Raw genomic sequence first — 20829 nt, forward strand, 5'->3', positions numbered from 1 at the left:
TCCCCCAGCGGGAGTACAGTGGCACTCAGATCACAGCAACCTCCGCTTAATTGGTTCAAAGGATTCTCCTTCACCCTCCCATGTAGCTGAAATCACAAGACACTCACCACACCTGCCTTTTTGTATTTGCAGTAGACATAGGGTTTCACCACATTGGCCAATCTGGTCTTGAAGCCGGCTTTTATTTGCACCCACCTTCTACAGTTCGTACTATATTAAGGTCAACCCCTTCACTGACATTTCACTGTTACCACAGCAACATTTGTAAACTGAAAACCTTGATCCCCTTCACCCAGTCTAATGCAAAATAACCTTAACTTTTAAAAAACCACACCAGTTGGGAATGCAACAACTTTATTGAAAGAAAAGTGCAATGAAATTTGTTGAAACCTTAAAAGGGGAAACTTAGACACCCCCCCTCAAGCGCAGGACCAAGTGCAGAGTGGACTCTTTCTGGATGTTGTAGTCAGACAGGGTGCGTCCATCTTCCAGCTGTTTCCCAGCAAAGATCAACCTCTGCTGGTCAGGAGGGATGCCTTCCTTGTCCTGGATCTTTGCCTTGACATTCTCAATGGTGTCGCTGGGCTCCACCTCAAGGGTGATGGTCTTGCCAGTGAGGGTCTTCACGAAGATCTGCATCCCACCTCTGAGGCGGAGCACCAGGTGCAGGGTAGACTCTTTCTGGATGTTGTAGTCAGACAGGGTGCGCCCATCTTCCAGCTGTTTCCCAGCAAAGATCAACCTCTGCTGGTCAGGAGGGATGCCTTCCTTGTCCTGGATCTTTGCCTTGACATTCTCAATGGTGTCGCTGGGCTCCACCTCAAGAGTGATGGTCTTGCCAGTGAGGGTCTTCACGAAGATCTGCATCCCACCTCTGAGGCGGAGCACCAGGTGCAGGGTGGACTCTTTCTGGATGTTGTAGTCAGACAGGGTGCGCCCATCTTCCAGCTGTTTCCCAGCAAAGATCAACCTCTGCTGGTCAGGAGGGATGCCTTCCTTGTCCTGGATCTTTGCCTTGACATTCTCGATGGTGTCGCTGGGCTCCACCTCAAGGGTGATGGTCTTGCCAGTGAGGGTCTTCACGAAGATCTGCATCCCACCTCTGAGGCGGAGCACCAGGTGCAGGGTGGACTCTTTCTGGATGTTGTAGTCAGACAGGGTGCGTCCATCTTCCAGCTGTTTCCCAGCAAAGATCAACCTCTGCTGGTCAGGAGGGATGCCTTCCTTGTCCTGGATCTTTGCCTTGACATTTTCAATAGTGTCACTGGGCTCGACCTCAAGGGTGATGGTCTTGCCAGTCAGGGTCTTCACGAAGATCTGCATCCCACCTCTGAGACGGAGCACCAGGTGCAGGGTGGACTCTTTCTGGATGTTGTAGTCAGACAGGGTGCGCCCATCTTCCAGCTGCTTTCCGGCAAAGATCAACCTCTGCTGGTCAGGAGGAATGCCTTCCTTGTCCTGGATCTTTGCCTTGACATTCTCGATGGTGTCACTGGGCTCCACCTCGAGGGTGATGGTCTTGCCAGTGAGGGTCTTCACGAAGATCTGCATCCCACCTCTGAGGCGGAGCACCAGGTGCAGGGTGGACTCTTTCTGGATGTTGTAGTCAGACAGGGTGCGTCCATCTTCCAGCTGTTTCCCGGCAAAGATCAACCTCTGCTGGTCAGGAGGGATGCCTTCCTTGTCCTGGATCTTTGCCTTGACATTCTCAATGGTGTCACTGGGCTCCACCTCGAGGGTGATGGTCTTGCCAGTCAGGGTCTTCACGAAGATCTGCATCCCACCTCTGAGGCGGAGCACCAGGTGCAGGGTAGACTCTTTCTGGATGTTGTAGTCAGACAGGGTGCGCCCATCTTCCAGCTGCTTTCCGGCAAAGATCAACCTCTGCTGGTCAGGAGGGATGCCTTCCTTGTCTTGGATCTTTGCTTTGACGTTCTCGATGGTGTCACTGGGCTCGACCTCGAGGGTGATGGTCTTGCCAGTCAGGGTCTTCACGAAGATCTGCATCCCACCTCTGAGGCGGAGCACGAGGTGCAGGGTGGACTCTTTCTGGATGTTGTAGTCAGACAGGGTGCGCCCATCTTCCAGCTGCTTTCCGGCAAAGATCAGCCTCTGCTGGTCGGGAGGAATGCCTTCCTTATCTTGGATCTTTGCCTTGACATTCTCAATGGTGTCACTGGGCTCAACCTCAAGGGTGATGGTCTTGCCAGTCAGGGTCTTCACGAAGATCTGCATTGTCTAACAAAAGAGCCAAAAACCACCAGCATTTAGCAGACAATGTACTAATCTTCCTAATACTTAAACTATATGTTATATTCACCCAAATGATTACAATTTAAAAGATAACTAAGAAACTTCACAAAATACACTCGCCAACCCCGAACGCATAGTTTAAAACTCAGACTTCAGCTACTTAAGAAAATAGGAACATAGAACTGACCAAAGAAACTGACGCCTCACTTATCCCTCCCCTCACCAGAGGTCAGGCCCCTGTCGACTCAGGAGGGCCTACCCTAGGCCCCAACCCTGCGTCCTGCGACGAAGAAAAGCCTACTGCACACCTACCGGCAGGTGGCCCCACCCCACATTATGAGCCAACAGAACGGATGACGTCACGACACTGCGAGGGCGCGCGCTCCTCAAGCTACGGGTGCACTGCCAAGTGGCACCGCCATTAACTGCCGCCCCCGCAACGGACGACAAAGCGAATTCTCCGGTCAGTGACAGACTTCACATCAAGGTCCCCAAATGGTGCCCCAGCCCACCTCACCAGAATAAGAGCGTTCCCGCATTAGCGAAAACCTCAAGGCCTTGGGTTCTTGCCGCAAACCATGCCCCCCACCTTGTTTCAACCACCTCACAGCCCGCCTCACAAGCGTCTTCCGTTCAAGAACCGGGAACAGCCGCCATTTTGCTGCGCTCCCCTCCCACCCGCTGCTCAGGGGCACCTTGCTCGCGGACCCAGACTACAGCCCTCGGCGTCCTCTCATCCCGCGGCGTCGGCCCCCCTCCATCCCACCGAGCGGCCCAGCGGCCACGAAAGCCATGGCCGGCCCAGCAGCCCTCTGCTCACCAAGTGGCGATGACACCGACACACAAACAAGAACTGCGATCCCACTCCCGGCTGCGACGGAACTAGCTGCGCCACACCCGGCGCGTCCTTATATAGTCATCGGCGTTCACCGCCCCAAGGAAATTCCTCCGCAGAATCGCCGAGAAGGGACTACTTTTGCTCGCCCGGTCCGGTCTCTGGAAAGAAAACCAGTGCCCTACAGTCACCCAAGTCCCGTCCCAAAATGTCCTCCTGCTGAGACTGGGGTTCTGGGACTGAGTCTGGTGGGCAGCGGGCCGCCGTCCTGAGCGCCCAAGCGGAAGAATCAGGGCGCTCGCTGCGCCCTGCGGCCATGACGTGGAGGCGCTCGCCGAGAGGAGGGGGCGTCCGCGGGAGGCGCCAAAACCCGGTGCGGACTCTGCGGCGCCAGGATCGGGTGGGCAGCCCGCGTTCCTCAGCCGCGGCCCCTCCCCTCAGCCCCCGCGGTCCCCTCGGGTCGCGAACCCCGCGTTCGGCGGACGTGGGGCGCGGACGGAGCGCCTCCCGCAGAGTCGGGGTCTCCCTCCCCTCCCTCGCGACCCGCCCTGGCCCACCCCGCGAGACGGACGGGTCTTTATTTTTGGGTCACATTTGAGATAATGACGGGGCTTTCTTTGCTCAGCCCCCCTCAGTCTTCCTGAGCTTCCCAGCCCGGTCGCGGGGGCTCCCCGGTGCCGCGCCCCTCCCCCGCTGCGGGCCGCGGGACAAGGACAATGACTCAGCAGATCTCAGGCCGGGCGCGGCCCTAAAGCTGGGGAACGCTCGAGAACTTTCGAGGGGAGACACTGCAGAGGAGCTGGTGTCCAGGTTAAATTTGGAAAAGTGAGGCGGAAACCCCACACAGTTTTTTTTTTTAGCTGGAACCCAAGGCTGAGGGAACGACATCCTTCTAGACTGTTCTTTCACCTTCGTGTACATTCTGAGGGCCGGGTATGGAAAGGTCCTACTTGGTTTCAACAGGGAGGCCTAGAAATTTCTCTGGTTTCAATGGGTACGATTATTGTAATCAGGATCCATTCAATAATCGGACCCATTTAAACCGAAGGTTTTAAAAGACAGGAATAGAATCCCAGCCCTATTTCAGGGCAGGGTAGGGTGTCAAATATGAAATGTAATTCTACAGGGCAATTCTATTTTGATAAAAGAAGTGGGGAGAAAAGAATCACCAGCCAGGTTTTTAAATTTTTACCACAACCTATTTTGTGATCCTTATGTGTCATTTCTTCAGTATATTTTTAAAATGTTTTAACAAATACGAACATGGTGAGATTTTTTAAATGTGTCTTTTTAAAGTGTACAGTGAAAAGTCTCCCTCATGCCTTCAATTTCCCAGTCACTGTTCCTTCTGGAGTCTTCTAGAAATAGTCCCTGTTTCTACAAATGTATTGGAGGTAGGGAGACTATTTTGATTTCTACCCTTGAAAGCTTCAAAAAGAGAGAAAAAGAGGCTAGCAACTGAAAAATATTTTGCCATTAGGAAAAGACTACATTCTTGTTTTAAGTTATGAACATTACATTATTTAAACGGCACACTTAAAATATGCATCAAAGCAAAATGAACCTGCTACATATTCTCTATGGTAACCCATGTTTGTGTGTATTTATGAAAATCCAAGATCTGTGCAATGTTCAAAACAGACCTTGACATCTCTAATTTTTAACAATTTTAAGAGAATGAATTCATGTGTTAGTGGGAAATTAAAAGGAATAATAAGTGTCATCTTCCAGGATTGGCAGGAAACCCCAGTGAGTTCCAATACACATTTCTGCAAAGTTTTTGTTTTTTGTTTTTCCCCTAGATTTCGGGAAGGAGTTTTGAAAGGAATAAAAAGCTGAGATTCTTTGTGAGGTGACGAGGCCTGGCTTTCAACCACGCCCTGGTTGCTTTTGGCTGTTGCTCTGCTGCAAGCCTTGTGATTCATGTTGTTTAAAGGCTGAGTCACCAGCTTTGTGACATAGCTTTATTCAGAGTCCAAAAGGTACAGAGAAAAAACAGCCCTGACTGCAGAGGGATGGGAGGGAGAGGAGGTCAGGAGGAGGAAAAAGGAAGAAGAGGGGATAAGGGTAGGGTGGGTAATGGGCCAAAGGTGAGCTACAAAGAGAAACCAGTGTTGTCTCTAGCAGAAAAAAATTATTGAAAACACCCCAGCATTCCCCGACTTAAATGGTTATTGAAGCAAACAGAAATAAACCTTTCTCCAAGGTCACTGAGGTGACAGAGAAAGGAAAAGAAAATGGCCTCCCAAAACACAGGTGTCTGATGCTTCTCTAGAACAATTGTTCTCAACACAGAGTGATTTGCCCTTCAGGGGGACATTTGGCAATATCTGGAGATATTCTTGGTTGTCACAACTCAGGGAGGTTAGGGGGTGCTACTACTAATACTAGCACTCTTGGTAGACAACAGGGATGCCGCTGAACATTCTGTGAGGAACAGTCTCCCACAATAATCCCACCTAAAATGTTAATAGTGCTGAAATTGAGAAACCGTGTCCTACAAAGGATTTTTGTTGTTGCAACGACGGCTTTTCTATTTTCCGAAAGGGTTCTCAAAGTCTAAATGTCCCACTTGGACTCAGGAGTCAGGTATCAAGTCACGCTCTTAAAACCTAAACCCTGCTGACCTAGAATGCGATGTGCTAGAATGTGCGAGAATCGGGATGAGTCACTGAATCCGTTTTCAGTTAGTTCCACCCACAGATCCGTCCTTTGCAGGCGCCCCAGAAAAGATTGCTTCAGAGCTGGCACCAATGGAGAAGGGACAGAGGCCCAGCAACAGGGCGGGATTGGCAGGCGGAAGGGAGCATGTGATGGGCTGAGCTCACAAAGGGCCCGGCTGCTGGGCTGCAGCTGGGCGGTGCGGGGGTGGATCAGTGCCTGCTCTTCCGCCTTCCTTTCTCCCCTCCCCCTAAGGATTCAGTTCCACCTTCTGAAAGTCACCACCTTGTATGTGATTTAATCCAGCCCCATGAAACTCTCTGAGAGCATGAGTGAGGGTCAACAAACTTGTTTCCCCCAAGAAAAAGGGTGGAGTCAGAGAGGTGGTGGGAAGGGTTTGCCTTGCTTTGTCATCGCTTATATAACCAGAAAAGGTTGTCAAGGTCGCCTGCAGGTTAAGGCCTGGCAAACAGGAAGAAAAAAAAACCTTAGGGAATATGTTCTTCCTGTTTCTACTTGTGTTGTATAACTTGTGTGGTGGAACACAAACTGCTCCAGCTTAAAAATAACCCATTCATCTCAGCAGTCAAAACCGGACTTAAGAGCTAGTCTCTAAATTTGCCTAGTTTAGGAACATTAGGAAGTTATTTAACCTATTTGGGCTTTGTTTTTGTCGTTGTTTGGTTTTGTCTTAAAATTGTAAAATACACATAAAATTTACCATTCTTAAGTGTACATTTTTTGTAGCATGAAGTACATTCAGTGTTGTGCATCAGCCGTCACCACCATCCGTTTCTGGAACTCTTTTCATCTTGCAAAACGAATCTGTCCCCATGAAAAACTAACTCCCCATTTCTCCTCCCACCAGCCCCTGGCATCCACCATTCTACTTTGTGTCTCTATGAATTTGACTACTCATGTGACCTCATATAATAAGCTTTAAGTGTAAAATAAAATTTAATAGTTGAAAAAGCACTTTTTTCAAAGAGTATTTCTAGGAAGCTCCAGTTCCTAACACTAGCCTTTAACAATAACAACTCCTTGAGGTATTTTTTTTCCTTGTCATGCACTAGCAGAAATATTTGGCTTTGTTTCTTTGTTTTTTGAAACAGTATCTCGCTCTGTCATGCAGTGGTATGATCACGGCTCACTCTGCAGCCTGGACATTCAGGCTCAGGTGATCCTCCCACCTCAGCCTCCTGGGTAGGGAGGGCTACAGGTATGCGGCACCACGCCTAATTTTTGTTTTTTTTTTTTTTGTAGAGAGCAGGGTTTTGCACTTTGGGAGTCTGAGGTAGGTGGATACCTGAGGTCAGGAGTTGGAGACCAACCTGGCCAACGTGCTGAAACTCCATCTCTACTAAAAATACAAACATTATCAGGCGCGGTAGCTCACGCCTGTAGTCCCAGCTACTCTAGAGGCTGAGGCAGGAGAATCACTTGAGCCCTAGAGGCAGAGGTTGCAGTGAGTGGAGATCGTGTGCCACTGCACTCCAGCCTGGGTGACAGAGTGAGACTCCGTCTCCAAAAAATAAAATAAGAGATGGGGGTTTCACCATGTTGCCCAGGCTGGTCTTGAACTCCTGGGCTCAAGTGATCCTCCTGCCCTGGCCTCCCACAGGGCTGGGAATACAGACGTGAGCCAATGTGCCTGGCTGAAATATTTAATTATAAGGTACAAAGTAATGTCATATAAGTGGGGGTCATAGTAAGAAATAAAAATAAAAATAATTGAAAAAAATAGGCATGGTGGCTTACACGTGTAATCCCAGCATTTTGGGAGGCCAGCGTGAGAGGGTTATTTCAGCCCAGGAGTTAAAGACCAGCCTGAGCTACATGGTGAAACCCTGTCTCTACCAAAACAAACAAAAATTAGCCAGGCGGTGGTGCATGCCTGTAGTTCCAGCTGCTCGGGAGGATGATGTGGGAGCATCGCTTGAGCCTAGGAGTTTGAGGCTGCAGTGAGCTGTGACTGCACTACAGCACTCCAGCCTGGGCAACAGAAACAGACCCTGTCTCAAGAAAAATAAATAAATAAATAAATAAACAAGAAACAAAACAGAAGTGAAACTGCCTTTACCAAAGTCATAACAGAAAATTATTACAATGAAAGAGATCTGACCTCATTGACGCCATGTTGTGCCTAACCTCCACTGTCTTTGTTCATCCCTAGGTGTAGGCTGAACTGACTTTGGAGGAACTTAGTTTATAATTTAATTTTGAAACAAAGGTGATAACAGCCTTTTTCCAAAACAAGCCCCCTTCCTGCCTGGGCACGAGACTGCTTTACAGTACTAACAAATTGGTCACAAGATTAGAAATTATAGTTTAGGAGTCACGCAGCTGGAGACTGCAAGATTCTGTCCATGCCCAAATTGCTCCTGAAGATAAAACATAACTATTGTAAAAACCTAAGACCAGTGCTTAAGATATTTTGCATACTCTGCACTCATTGGGCCAACTGACACCGCCCGGATTGATAAACTGGCTCATCTGGCCTTGTGGCCCCCACCTAGGAACTGACTCAGGGCAAAGGGACAGCTTTGACTCTGTGATTTCATCTCCAATCCAACCGATCAGTACTCCCAATTTCCCGACCTCCCTACCCACCAAATTATTATTCAAAACTCCAATCCCTGAGTTTTCAGGGAGACTAATTTGAGTAATAGTAAAACTCCCGTCTCCCACACTGCCAGCTGTGTGTGAATTAAACGTTCTCTATTATGCCAGAGCAAGGTGGCTCACGCCTGTAATCCCAGCATTTTGGGAGGCTGAGGTGGGCGGATCACAATTTCCCTGTCTTAATAAATGGGCTGTGTCTAGGCAGAGGGCAAGGAGAAACCTTTGGGCAGTTACAGAAGATGTAAGTTTTGTTTTAGTCCTGATGACTTCAGAAATGATCTTCAACGTTTTTTCCCTTAAAACTTTGTTGACTTTCAGGGAGAAATAACCTTTCCTGAAGCTCATTAGAAACAAGCTGTCACCAATGCGTCACCACCTAACTGGTGAGTCAGTTCACAAGTTTCAGTTTCCTCATCTCAAAAATGAAAGCTCTAGATCTAAGATTAGACGCTTTTACCATTTAAAACATGAAGTCAAGTCAAACGAAAGAAAGGGGCTGACAGGTGAGGAATTCATTATAATTGCAAAGAACTGTACCACAGAATGCAGCAGAATCCCTTCTTTCATTCTTATTATTATTTAGAGAGATGGGACCTGGTTAAATTTTAAAAATATTATTTATGTTTATGTATTTATTTTTGCCTAAAGATCATGCATGCAAGTAAATCTTTCTTTTTTTCTGTCTTTCTTTCCTTCTTTCTTTGTTTCTTTCCTTTTCTTTTCTTTATTGAGACAGATCTCCCTTTGTTGCCCAGGCTGCTTTCAAACTCCTGGGCTCAAGCAATACTCCTGCCTCATGCCTCCCAAAGTGCTGGGATTACAGGCCTGAGCCACCATCTTTTGCTTTCAATGGTAAGATACAGAAACACAGTGGAGGTGAAAGCAACTTCATCTTGGATGCTAATCTGCCAAGATAACTTCTGATTAATGCCTCTTCCAGGAAGGCCTCTAAGATTTCTACTTTACTGTTACCATAAATTCTGCCCTTAGATCAGAACAACCTAGATCATAAATCCTGCCCGTATGCAGATTCATATAACATTCTTGCCTTTGCTTGAGGGGTTGACTTCAATTGTCCTAAATATTCCTTCCCTATGGTATAGAAGCCCTGGGTTGGGGGTTATGGCACAGTGAACTTTATATCCTCTGATGACCACCCTGAGACTATGGCTTCTGTTGGTAAGTCCCTAATAAATGTTTTTTCCTGAGAAACTGGGTTTGTCAGCCCCTTTCTTTGGCCTCTCAGCTCCCTTGACCTTTGGGGTAGGTTTGCAGGTCTCCTCACCCCGGAACACAGTGTATGAATATAAATGTAAATTGCGTGTGCATTACAGCCATGGAGACGTGTTGCTGAGGAAGCAGAGAGCAAAGCCCTGGTGGGATGCGAGTTTGTCTTTGGGTTCCTCCCATGCAAATGAGGTGGTTAGTGGCAGTGCAGAGGAGGAGTGAGATGGCAAACAGGGGGGCCCAGACCTTCCAGCAACTTACACACTTGCCCCCCCGATGGCCAGGAATGCGTCAACAGCCCTCGAGACCAGTGCAGTGCAATCACAGTGGCACGAGATGTGGTGTACACTCCCCAGATGATCTTCCTGCTCACGTTTGCTGTGGTTTCAATCATGCAGTCAGGTTTTGCCTTAACACTTTTCTGCTGATTACTCCCATCAGCCTCTTCTAACTCATGTGCATTTGAAACATTAGAGATTTCAGAATGGAAAGATCACGCCTGGTGTGAAAATCTGAGCTCCAAGTAGTGCCTGGAATCATAATACATATAATGATCACATCCATGGCAGTTTAATAATAAGGAGCTATGGACCACAATGAATAGAGAAATCAGCAAAACCGTAATGGAGATGCCGGGGATCGAACCCGGGGCCTCATGCATGCAAAGCATGCGCTCTACCACTGAGCTACATCCCCCTCCCTTTCCTATGCTTCCTTTTGGAAGTCCTTGCTATACTCTGTACTTAAAGGCGTTTTTCCTGTTTCCACGTGTTTCATTTTTATTTTTGGCTTTTATTACTGTTTTAATTGACACATAACAATTGTGCATATTTATGAAGTGTGGTGTGATGTTGTGATCTATGTACACAATTTGTAATGTTCAAGTCAGGACAATGACCACATCCATCCCTTCAAACATGTATCGTTTCTTTGTGTTGGGAGACATTAAAAATCCATGCTTCCAGCTATTTGAAAACATACAATAAGTTGTTGTATTCACCCTATAGGGACACTGGAACTTATTCTCCTATTTCGCTGTACTTTTGTATCCAGTAACCCACCTTTGGCTATTCCCACCTCCCCCACCTTCACCACCTGCGGTAACCACTATTCTACTCTCTATTTGTGAGAGCAACTATTTCAGCTTCTGCATATGAGTGAGATCATGCCGTGTTTATCTTTCTGTGCTTGGCTCATTTCACTTTATGTAATGTCCCCCAAACTTAAGCATGTTTTTGTTTTTGTTTTGTAGAGGAAAAATGCCAGGATTTCATTTTGTTTTGTATTTTTTTAAGGTCGAATAGTATTCTATTGTGTATGTACACCACATTTTCTCTATCCATGTGTCTGTTGACGGACACTTGGGTGGATTCCACATCTAGGCACTTGTGAATAAAGCTGCAATACACATGGGAGTGCAAGAGGCTTTTAGTTTTTGGTTGGTTTGTTTGTTTTGAGACAGTGTTTCGCTCTGTCGCCCGGGCTGGAGTGCAGTGGCCTGATCTCGGCTCACTGCAACGTCCACCTTGTGGGTCCAAGCGATTCTTGTGCCTTGGCCTCCCGAGTAGCTGGGACTACAGGTGTGCACCACCACACCTGCTAATTTCTGTGTTTTTAGTAGAGATGGGGGTTTCCGCATGTTGGCCAGGCTGGTCTTGAACTCCTGACCTCAGGTGATCCACTTGCCTTGGCCTCCCAGAGTGCTGGGATTACAGGCGTGAGCCACTGTGCCCAGCCAAGGTTATTTTCTACATTAAACTTTTGTGTGTTTAACTGAGTGTTAGAGTTTAGCGAAACCACAACAACAACAAGATAATTGTTTTATGTTTCCCAAGTAGGTCAGCTCTTCATAACCTTGCAAATACAATTCTAGCGGATACCGGAACCAAGGAACAAATGAAAACTGACCCGTTCTTAAATGTTCCTCTTCACAGACAAAAGAGAAGAGAAGAGAAGGAAAATTGAGTTTCTTTCCAATAAATAAGGGCATTGGCTTGATTGTACCTTCACCCAGAAACCTCTGATTTCTCATCCTTTAAAACCGTACCAACCTTCAGTGACTTTGAGGTTTGCATATCAGCTGGAAGACTTTTTTTTCCCTCCCAAAATAACTATTATGGCCGTGCCTGTAATCCCAGCACTTTGAGAGGTTGAGGTTGGCGGATCACTCCTGAGGTCAGGAGTTTGAGACCAGCCTGGCCAACATGGCGCGAACCCTGTCTCTACCAAAAATACAAAAACTTAGCCAGATGTGGTGGCGAGCGCTTGTTGTCCCAGCTACTCGGGAGGTTAAGGCGAGAGGATTTTTGGAGCCCAGGAAGCAGTGGTTGCAGTAAGTCAAGAGCACCCCACAGCACTCCAGCCTGGGAGACAGACCGTTCTGAACATAAAAATGAGCAAACCGAAAAGAAACAGATCCACTTCCCGGAACGAGGGCTTCGGCTCGGAGGAAGGAGTCGCGTTACAATTGCCCACCGAAAAGAGACATTCTTTTTTTTTTTTTTTGAGACTAAGTCTGTCACTCAGGCTGGAGTGCAGTGGCAGAATCTTGGCTCACTGAAGCCAGCCACCGCCTCCCGGGTTCAAGCAATTCTCCTGCCTCAGGCTCCTGAGTAGCTGGGATTACAGGAGTGCACCACTATGCCCAGCTAATTTTTGCATTTTTTAGTAGAGACGGGGTTTCACCATGTTGGTCAGGCTGGTCTTGAACTCCTGAGCTCGTGACCCGCACCGCCCGCCCGCCCCCGCCTCCCTCCTCCCGCCTCCCGCCTCCCGCCTCCCGCCTCCTGCCTCCCGCCTCCCAAAATCCTGGGATTACAGGAGTGAGCCACCGTGCCCGGTCCTAAGATCCATTCTTTAACTGTGAATTTGCATCTCTCTTTTCCAGAGAGTTTCTTAAGCACACCAGAGGAGAGAAGCCACAATGTTTAGTGTCCTTCAGGTCATCACAAAGCCATTCCTTGGGAAAAGAGTGGGTGAGAAGCTAGGAGAGGGCAGGAAACTGAAGGCTATACCTTTTTCCATCAGCCTTGATATTTCTTGGCTGGAAATAGACACTTACTGTGATACGGAAAACTTGCCTCAAAAATGTCCTGCCACCTCGTTCTCCATAGTTCCCTGACCGTTGCTGGCACCTGTGACTCTTCCTCGCCAAAGGCCATGCGGAATTGTCAGAAAAGTTAGTAGACTTGGGGAAGGAAGTGCTGGATATATCAGCTGTGATTGCATCACCTAACCTCTGGGCCTCATGTGTGAAATAGAGATTTGAAGGTACCTACCTCATCTGGTGGTTGTGACAATTTAGTGAGTTACACATAAAACATGTATAATAGTGTCTGGTAGAAAGCACAGGCTCTGGGCCGGGTGCAGTGGCTCAGGTCTGTAATCCCAGTGCTTAAGGAAGCCGAGGTGGGAGGATTGCTGGAGCCCAGGCGTTCAAGACCTGCCAGGGAAACACAGTGAGACACCCCACCCCACCCCCACTCAGGAGGCTGAGGCAGGAGGATCTCTTGAGTCTGGGAGGTCAAGACTAAAGTGAGCTGAGATTGCGCCACTGCCCTCCAGCCTAGGCGACAGAGCAAGACCCTGTCTCAAAAATTAAATAAATAAATAAGGCCAGGCGCAGTGGCTCACAACTGTAATCCCTGCACTTTGGGAGGCCGAGGTGGGTGGATCACCTGAGGTCAGAAATTCGAGACCAGCCTGGCCAACATGAGGAAACCCCGTCTCTATTAAAAACACAAAAAAATAGCGGGGCATGGTGGCGCGTGCCTGTAATCCCAGCTACTCAGGAGACTGAGGCAGGAGAATCGCTTGAACACAGGAGGTGGAGGTTGCAGTAAGCCGAGGTCGCACTACTGCACTCCAGCCTGGGCAACAAGAGCAAAACTCCGTCTCAAATAAATAAATAAGTAAATAGAAAGCAGGGACTGTGAAATGTGGGTCTGGCTGTTATAAACGTGTTATTATCATAGAACTCTACTGGAGGGCAGTTGCCTCTTCTATTCAGCCCGGCGTGGTGCTTTGCTGACCCGTTTTGGGGAGATGGGGGAGAGCAAGAGGGCAGTGGGGAGGTGAGGAATGGGGAGCACCGTGCAAACCATCCTCTGACCTCATTCCCCCAGCCTAAGTAGGAGCCACGGGGGAGAGACCCTGGCAGCAGAAGAGCAGGATGGCGCCATAGGGGGCATCATTTTGGACGTGGTTGAGGAGCAAGCCCACAGGTTGTATTCAGTCCGCAGGTGCCCCTGCTTCCTCTTGTGCCCACCCACCTGGCTGCCAGAGGGCACTGCTCAGAACAAATCTGAATATTTCTCTCTGCATGAAACTCTCAGAATCAAACCCATGCCTCCTGCCCTCTGTATCCCTTCAAGGTACGATGTAATCTGTCCTCTGAGGGCCGCTCTGACTTCACCTCCTGCTGCCCTCTCCTCCCTCCTTCCTCTCCTCTTCCTGCCACACCAGCCTCCTCACTGTTTCTTCCCAGCTCAGGGCCTTTGTACTTGCTGTTCGCTCTGCCTAGAATGCTATTTAGATCTTCTAATTCTTTATTTTTTGAGGCGGAGCGTCGCTCTTGTTGCCCAGGCTGGAGTGCAATGGCGCGATCTCTGCTCACTGCAACCTCTGCCTGCCAGGTTCAGGCGATTCTCCTGCCTCATCCTCCCGAGTAGCTAGGATTACAGGCATGCGCCACCACGCCCAGCTAATTTTGTATCCAGCTAATTTTGTATTTTTTGGTAGAGACGGGGTTTCTCCATGTTGGTCAGGCTGTTCTCAAACTCCCGACCTCAGGTGATCCACCCGCCTCGGCCTCCCAAAGTGCTGGGATTACAGGCGTGAGCCACCGTGCCCCACTGCCAATTCTTCTTCCTTTTTGTTGAGACGGAGTTTTGTTCTTGTTGCCCAGGCTGGAGTGCAATGGCGTGATCTTGGCTCACCGCAACCTCCACCTCCCAGGTGCAAGCGATTCTCCTGCCTCAGCCCCCGAGTAGCTGGGATTATAGGCATGTGCCACCAAGCCCAGCTAATTTTGTATCTTTAGTCGAGATGGGGTTTCTCCGTGTGGGTCGGTCTGGTCTCGAACTCCCGACCTCAGGTGATCCGCCCACCTCGGCCTCCCAAAGTTCTGGGATTGTAGGCGTGAAACCCCTGTTTCAAAACGGTGAAACCCCATCTCTACTAAATATACAAAAATTAGCCGGGCCTGGTGGCGCGCGCCTGTAATCCCAGCTACTTGGGAGGCTGAGGAAGGAGAATCGCTTGAACCCAGGAGACAGAGGAGGAGGAGATTGTGCCACTGCACTCCAGCCTGGCGGCAGAGCGAGACTCCAACTCAGAAAAAAAAAAAAAGAAATGGATGAACACTTCCTCATGCGAGCACTGCCTTTTTCTTGCTTTTCCGTAACCGTGTGACACGCAGCAAGGCCACAGACAACCACAGAATCAGATTCCCGTTTACCTGCAGGGTTTATTCTTAGGAAGAGTGAGGAAAAATATAGAGGAACGGTAAAAACGTTACCAGCCTCCCCGTCGGGGAATCGAACCCCGGTCTCCCGCGTGACAGGCGGGGATACTCACCACTATACTAACGAGGACCGCCCGTGAGAAGCTGACTTCAAGTCACTCTCTTAAAGTAAATGTAGCTTTCCCCAAACAGGTTCCAAAGAATTAAATATTTTGTATTTCCCACAAAACAACAGGTCCGACTTGACTTGATGCCATTTTAAGGCGATCGTTTCCTGCTCAGTCTTTGATTTTGCCACGAGAGTTCAGAAAGCAGACATTAAAAAACAGAAAGCAAAAATGAACAAACAGGCATCAGCAAGTGCATTTGAGACATGAAGGAGGTGGAGACGGGAAAAACTTGACCTTATTTGATTTACCCAAACGGTGAGTGGCGAGAGAGTTCTCTTCCCCTCCGCCCCTCCGGCTCCTCGTGGACACTGCTCGGGGCTTTCTTAAATATAGAAAGTAAGGCCGGGCCTGGTGGCTCAAGCCTGTAATCCCAGCACTTTGGGAGGCCGAGACGGGTGGATCACGAGGTCAGGAGATCGAGACCATCCTGGCTAACACGGTGAAACCCCCGTCTCTACTAAAAAATACAAAAAACTAGCCGGGCGTGGTGGCGGGCGCCTGTAGTCCCAGCTACTTGGGAGGCTGAGGCAGGAGAAAGGCGTGAACCCGGGAGGCGGAGCTTGCAGTGAGCTGAGATCCGGCCACTGCACTCCAGCCTGGGCGACGGAGCAAGACTCCGTCTCAAAAAAAAAAAAAAATATATATATATAGAAAGTAAAAGCCTTTAATTAATTGTAAAGAATGGGTTCCGTGTATGCACCTCCTTTTCCCCCCACCAGGAAGGAAAAGCTAAACTGCCGAAACCCGGGATCGAACCAGGGACCTTTAGATCTTCAGTCTAACGCTCTCCCAACTGAGCTATTTCGGCAGCCGCTGTAGCTAGGTTGTTCTTTTATCCTCCTGGTCGTTTCGCCGCCCCGGGTCTTTGGCACCGAAGCTGAGAAGGCAGGTTCAATAGGGACCGCTTGCGGTGGCCTTCTTGTCTGGCAAGGCCACGACCTCCGAGAAGCCTTCTCTGATTATATCTCCCGACAAGGCCCAGGACTTACTATTTATTGTTAACGTTATCATTTTCCTTGTCTGTCTCCCCAGCTAGCATGACAAACGCAAGAGGAGCAGGAACCTCGTCTACCTCCGGCACCGCTCTGTCCCTCAGTACCTAGAACAGTACCTAGAACAGTACCTAGCATGTTGTAGGGGCTTGACAAATATTTGTTGACTGATTGACTGACTGAATGAATGAATGAATGCATGCATGCATGAATGAATGAATCCCACCTGGCTCAGAGCTCGGGTTTCTCAAGCCCCCTTCTTTGCGCAAAGGAAAAAGGTCATCCCCTGGGTGCAACTCCGCAAGCAGCGCGAGGCGTGGCAGGAATGTTGACCCCGCCAGGGCCTGCGGGAGGACGCTTCGGCCGGAAAGCAGCTCCCTGCAAGCTCCGCCTCCCGGGTTCACGCCATTCTCCTGCCTCAGCCTCCCGAGTAGCTGGGACTACCGGCGCCCGCCACCACGCCTGGCTAGTTTTTTGTATTTTTAGTAGAGACGGGGTTTCACCGTGTTAGACCAGGATGGTCTCGATCTCCTGACCTCGTGATCTGCCCGCCTCGGCCTCCCAAAGTGCTGGGATTACAGGCGTGAGCCACCGCGCCCGGCCTTTATTTATTTACTTAAAATCCATGACTTCATTTTGATTCTGACAACTTTCACATCATGGGTTGAAAGTAGTAACTTGCGTTTTACTTTCGTTTATTTAAATACTTCTAAGGGCCAATCTTTTCTGTAAGTTTTATTAATGAATCATTTTTCCTCTTCTGTAAATTCATTACCTGTTGATTGTGATCTATTGATATTTTTGGATTTTTCTTAGTGATTTAAAAAATTATTTCTATAATAAAGATATTAGGCTGGGCGAGGTGGTGGCTCACACCTGTAATCCTAGCACTTTGGGAGGCTAAGGCGGAGGGATTGCTTGAGCTCAGGAGTTTAAGACCACCCTGGCTCCTCCTAGATGATTGAAAGGACACAACATAATGGATATGCTGTAGTTGATAAAGAGACATTTAAAAAAGTAAAATCAGGAAGATTACCAAATAGTTGGTCTGCTCAAGCTTGCAAGTTACTCGCACGTAGTTAGGCCCTAAAATATTTACAGAACCAGGTAGGAACCATCTATACTGACTCTAAATATGCCTTCAGGGTGTCTCATACATTTGGAAAATTTTAGGCTGAGCGAGAACTAATTAACAGCAAAGGTAAGGAACTTGCTCATGAAACACTAGTTGTTGATGTTCTTAATAATCTTCAGTTACCGGAAGAAATAGCCATTGTCCATGTTCGAGGACATCAACCTAATTTTTATTTTAAAAGCCAAGGAAACGGCCGGGCTCGGTGGCTCACGCCTGTAATCCCAGCACTTTGGGAGGCCGAGGCGGGCGCATCACGAGGTCAGGAGATCGAGACCATCCTGGCTAACCCGGTGAAACCCCGTCTCTACTAAAAAAATATAAAAAACTAGCCAGGCGAGGTGGCGGGCGCCTGTAGTCCCAGCTACTCGGGAGGCTGAGCCAGGAGAATGGCGAGAACCCGGGAGGCGGAGCTTGCAGTGAGTCGAGATCACGCCAGTGCACTCCAGCCTGGGCAACAGAGCGATACTCCGTTTCAAAAAAAAAAAAAAAGAAAGAAACTTAACAGAATGCAGTGAGGTCAGGAGGTCAGGCACTTCCAAGAGCGGACCTGTCAGTCAGCCCTTATTCATCCAGGAGGTCAGGCACTTCCAAGAGCGGACCTGTCAGTCAGCCCTTATTCATCCCGGAGTGGGTGTATGGTGGTATTGTGAGAACCTTTACTGGACACTCTGCCAAATAATTGGAGTGGTACTTGTGCTCTAGTTCAGTTAGCTATCCCTTTTACCCTGGCATTTCATGAACCAGAAACAAAACAAAACAAAACAAAACAAACAAACAAGCACGACATCGTAAAACAAGAGAAGCCTCTCTTAGGCTCTCTTAGGTCCTTTGACCCCCATGTTTATTTAAATACAACTGACATTCCACGAGGTATACCAGATAAATTCAAAGCTAGAAATCAGATAGCTGTGAGGTTCAAATCCCTTCTCCCACAAATAACAATTAATAAGAATGTGTATTGCATAAACTATATTTATTACTATCAACAGCAATTTATTAACTATACTTAAAGATGCTATTAAAGGAATAGCAGAACAGTTACGATCCACTAGTAAAATGGTCTAGGAAAATAAAATGACTTTAAATACAGTATTAACTGAGAAAGGTGGTGCTTGTGTTATAATTAAAACCCGATGTTGTGTACAACCTTCATCCCAGATAACACTACTCCTAACGGAAGTATAACCAGAACCTTATAAGGTCTCACTGCTTTATCTAAAGAGCTAACTAGAAATTCTAGAATTAATAACCCTATTTCAAATTGGCTAGGAGGATGGTTTGGTCAATGGAAGGAAACTATAACCTCAATTCTCACTTCTATTACTACTGTATTAGGTATACTTCTCCTTCTCAGATGTTATATTATACCATGCCTCCGGAAGCTAATGACAAAATTAATAATGACAGTTCTTACCAAAACTACTAAAACCTATCTTAACTCTCCCCCACCTTATTCTAACAGACTTCTCCTCTTAAAAGCTCAAGTAGAACAATTAAGCCAAAACATACTAAAACAGTTTAAAAAGGAAACATCATAAAAATTAAAAGGGAAGGAATTGTAGAAAGCAAAAGTTCCTCTTCAAAGCTTCCCCTTTGAATCATAAATGTTACTGATATCTTTTCTCAAAACTAACTTTCTTCAAGTTTCTTATTTTATAGTAATAACTATCTGTTAAGCCTTAGGTAGCAAATGTAACAGAATAAGCCCACTCTGACTTTAGTATCCATGTTAAACATGCTCACAGGCACGTAGTACATTCTATGTCCTTGTACCTTTGTCAAAATATTCGTGCTGGACGTGCCCAGGCATGTCCCAGCTTGCAGCCTACACTCCTCCCTTGTTTAGGAATAGTATTACTTTTCTAAGTCCTTTCTAAGCAACATCCTTTTTTCCTTTGTTCCTCACTGCCTTTATGTATTTTAAAAAGTTTTGAACTGTTAGCTAATCGGGTTTTAGTTTAAATTGTGAGGTCTGCCTCCAGTCAGCGAAGTCAAAACACAGCAATAGGGACCTCATGCATAAGGAATAAATATTCCTATGTCTCTTTTACTCTGTGTATGCTCGTGGCAGAATTGCTGACGGGCACCACCCTTGCTGCAGAAAGTAAAAGTCGCCTTGCTGAGGACACTTTTTGTCTAATTTGTAATTCTTATCTGAGACATCGGGGAATAAGCATTTATTTTCGAAAGTAGTTGTATCTGACTTTTAAAAATTCTACGTATCATTCTGATAAAAATCGAATAAGAGAGAAAAACAAGAAGGGAGAAAAAAATAGAATTCCAAAAGTCCAGAAAGGTACAGAAATGGAAGGTCAAAGAGTTACTCCCATCCACCACCCGAGTCCTTCTCCCCAAAGGCCCCCTATGTCTACAGTTGATTGTGACTGATGAGACTTTGGGCGGGCCACGGAGCCTCTGTCTGTGCTTGTATTTCATCAGTCTGATGTGGAGAAAACGGCACGTTGGTAGGATGCTTGAGGATGTAATGCGTGAACACTAAAGCGCTTACCAATACTGCCCCGCACATGTTAAGAACTGTATATTGTTGGCGGCTGCTGCTGCTGTTGTTACCATGACGCCAATCAGAAACATGAAAATACTCACACATTTGTGCGCATATATATAATTTTTTGACATAAAAATGAACCTATTGTGCCCACTGCTGAGCACCCCCTTTTTTCTTCACCCCACCTCTCCTTGGAGGGCAATGAATCCTCGAAAGGGCCCTAATTCACAGTGTTGCGGGCACACCTGCGACGTGCACATCCTCGTATACCTATTCAGTATATTTTTGAACAATGCAAAGCATTGCCAGCAAGGTTTCCCCTTCTGTATTTCAAAAGGTCAATTCTGTTAGCCTCCCCGTCGGGGAATCGAACCCCGGTCTCCCGCGTGACAGGCGGGGATACTCACCACTATACTAACGAGGACAAGCCATACACGATTTTCTGCAACTCAGTCTCTAAGACTGTAGCCTTCTCCCGCTGTCGTTCCTACCCTTTGCGGGTCATCCGGGCTCGGCGCCGGGCGCCCTGGCCTCCGAGCTTTCCCAGAGCGGGCAGAGGCCCCTTTGAGTGGCTGGAGGCACTGTACCTTCGGAAGCTGAGACACCTGAACTAGCAAAGCGAAGGGCACTCTCTGTATCACCATTCCCAGAAAAGCAACTTGCGAGGCAAGGGGATGTAGCTCAGTGGTAGAGCGCATGCTTTGCATGTATGAGGCCCCGGGTTCAATCCCCGGCATCTCCAGGGTTTTCTTTCTACCTTTTTCCTGCAAATTACAGTCACACAGAAAGGAAGACTGGAAAGAGGACCCAGGGAGCCCCATCAACCTGCCTGCGAAGAAAGCTCCCTTGGAAGGGCTTGCGCCAGCGTACATCCCTGCCCGCAATCACAAATTCCTTGGGCCCCTCCACCAGAGATCCGCGTTCAGTAGGTCGGCCATGGGGCCGGCAATATGCCATTTGAAAC

The 20829-nt window shown here is 47.8% G+C and overlaps 2 protein-coding genes and 5 non-coding genes across 41 annotated transcripts in view; 2 read left to right on the forward strand and 5 right to left on the reverse strand.

Annotated features, from left to right (window-relative positions):
• Positions 1-20829, forward strand: part of TMEM132B (transmembrane protein 132B) — a 1306862-nt gene that overhangs the window by 558432 nt on the left and 727601 nt on the right. The gene's annotated exons all lie outside the window — the stretch shown is intronic.
• Positions 338-20829, reverse strand: part of UBC (ubiquitin C) — a 187168-nt gene continuing 166676 nt past the window's right edge. For 8 of the 35 annotated variants that reach the window (XM_050748028.1, XM_050748031.1, XM_050748029.1 and 5 more), the window contains exons 2-4: positions 3074-3137; positions 1883-2238; positions 338-1654 (exon numbers count right to left, since the gene is read on the reverse strand). In XM_050748028.1, coding sequence (XP_050603985.1) covers positions 406-1654; positions 1883-2235 — 1602 coding nt within the window. In that variant the 5' untranslated portion in view covers positions 2236-2238; positions 3074-3137 and the 3' untranslated portion in view covers positions 338-405. The other 27 variants (XM_050748039.1, XM_050748056.1, XM_050748050.1 and 24 more) reach the window with 27 other exon arrangements.
• Positions 10223-10294, reverse strand: TRNAA-UGC (transfer RNA alanine (anticodon UGC)). The gene has a single exon. It is a non-coding gene; the product is annotated as a tRNA-Ala (tRNA).
• Positions 15121-15192, reverse strand: TRNAD-GUC (transfer RNA aspartic acid (anticodon GUC)). The gene has a single exon. It is a non-coding gene; the product is annotated as a tRNA-Asp (tRNA).
• TRNAF-GAA (transfer RNA phenylalanine (anticodon GAA)) lies at positions 15968-16040 on the reverse strand. The gene has a single exon. It is a non-coding gene; the product is annotated as a tRNA-Phe (tRNA).
• TRNAD-GUC (transfer RNA aspartic acid (anticodon GUC)) lies at positions 20218-20289 on the reverse strand. The gene has a single exon. It is a non-coding gene; the product is annotated as a tRNA-Asp (tRNA).
• Positions 20536-20607, forward strand: TRNAA-UGC (transfer RNA alanine (anticodon UGC)). The gene has a single exon. It is a non-coding gene; the product is annotated as a tRNA-Ala (tRNA).

The sequence above is a fragment of the Macaca thibetana genome, chromosome 11 (genome assembly GCF_024542745.1).
Source record: "Macaca thibetana thibetana isolate TM-01 chromosome 11, ASM2454274v1, whole genome shotgun sequence".
Lineage (NCBI taxonomy): Eukaryota > Metazoa > Chordata > Mammalia > Primates > Cercopithecidae > Macaca > Macaca thibetana.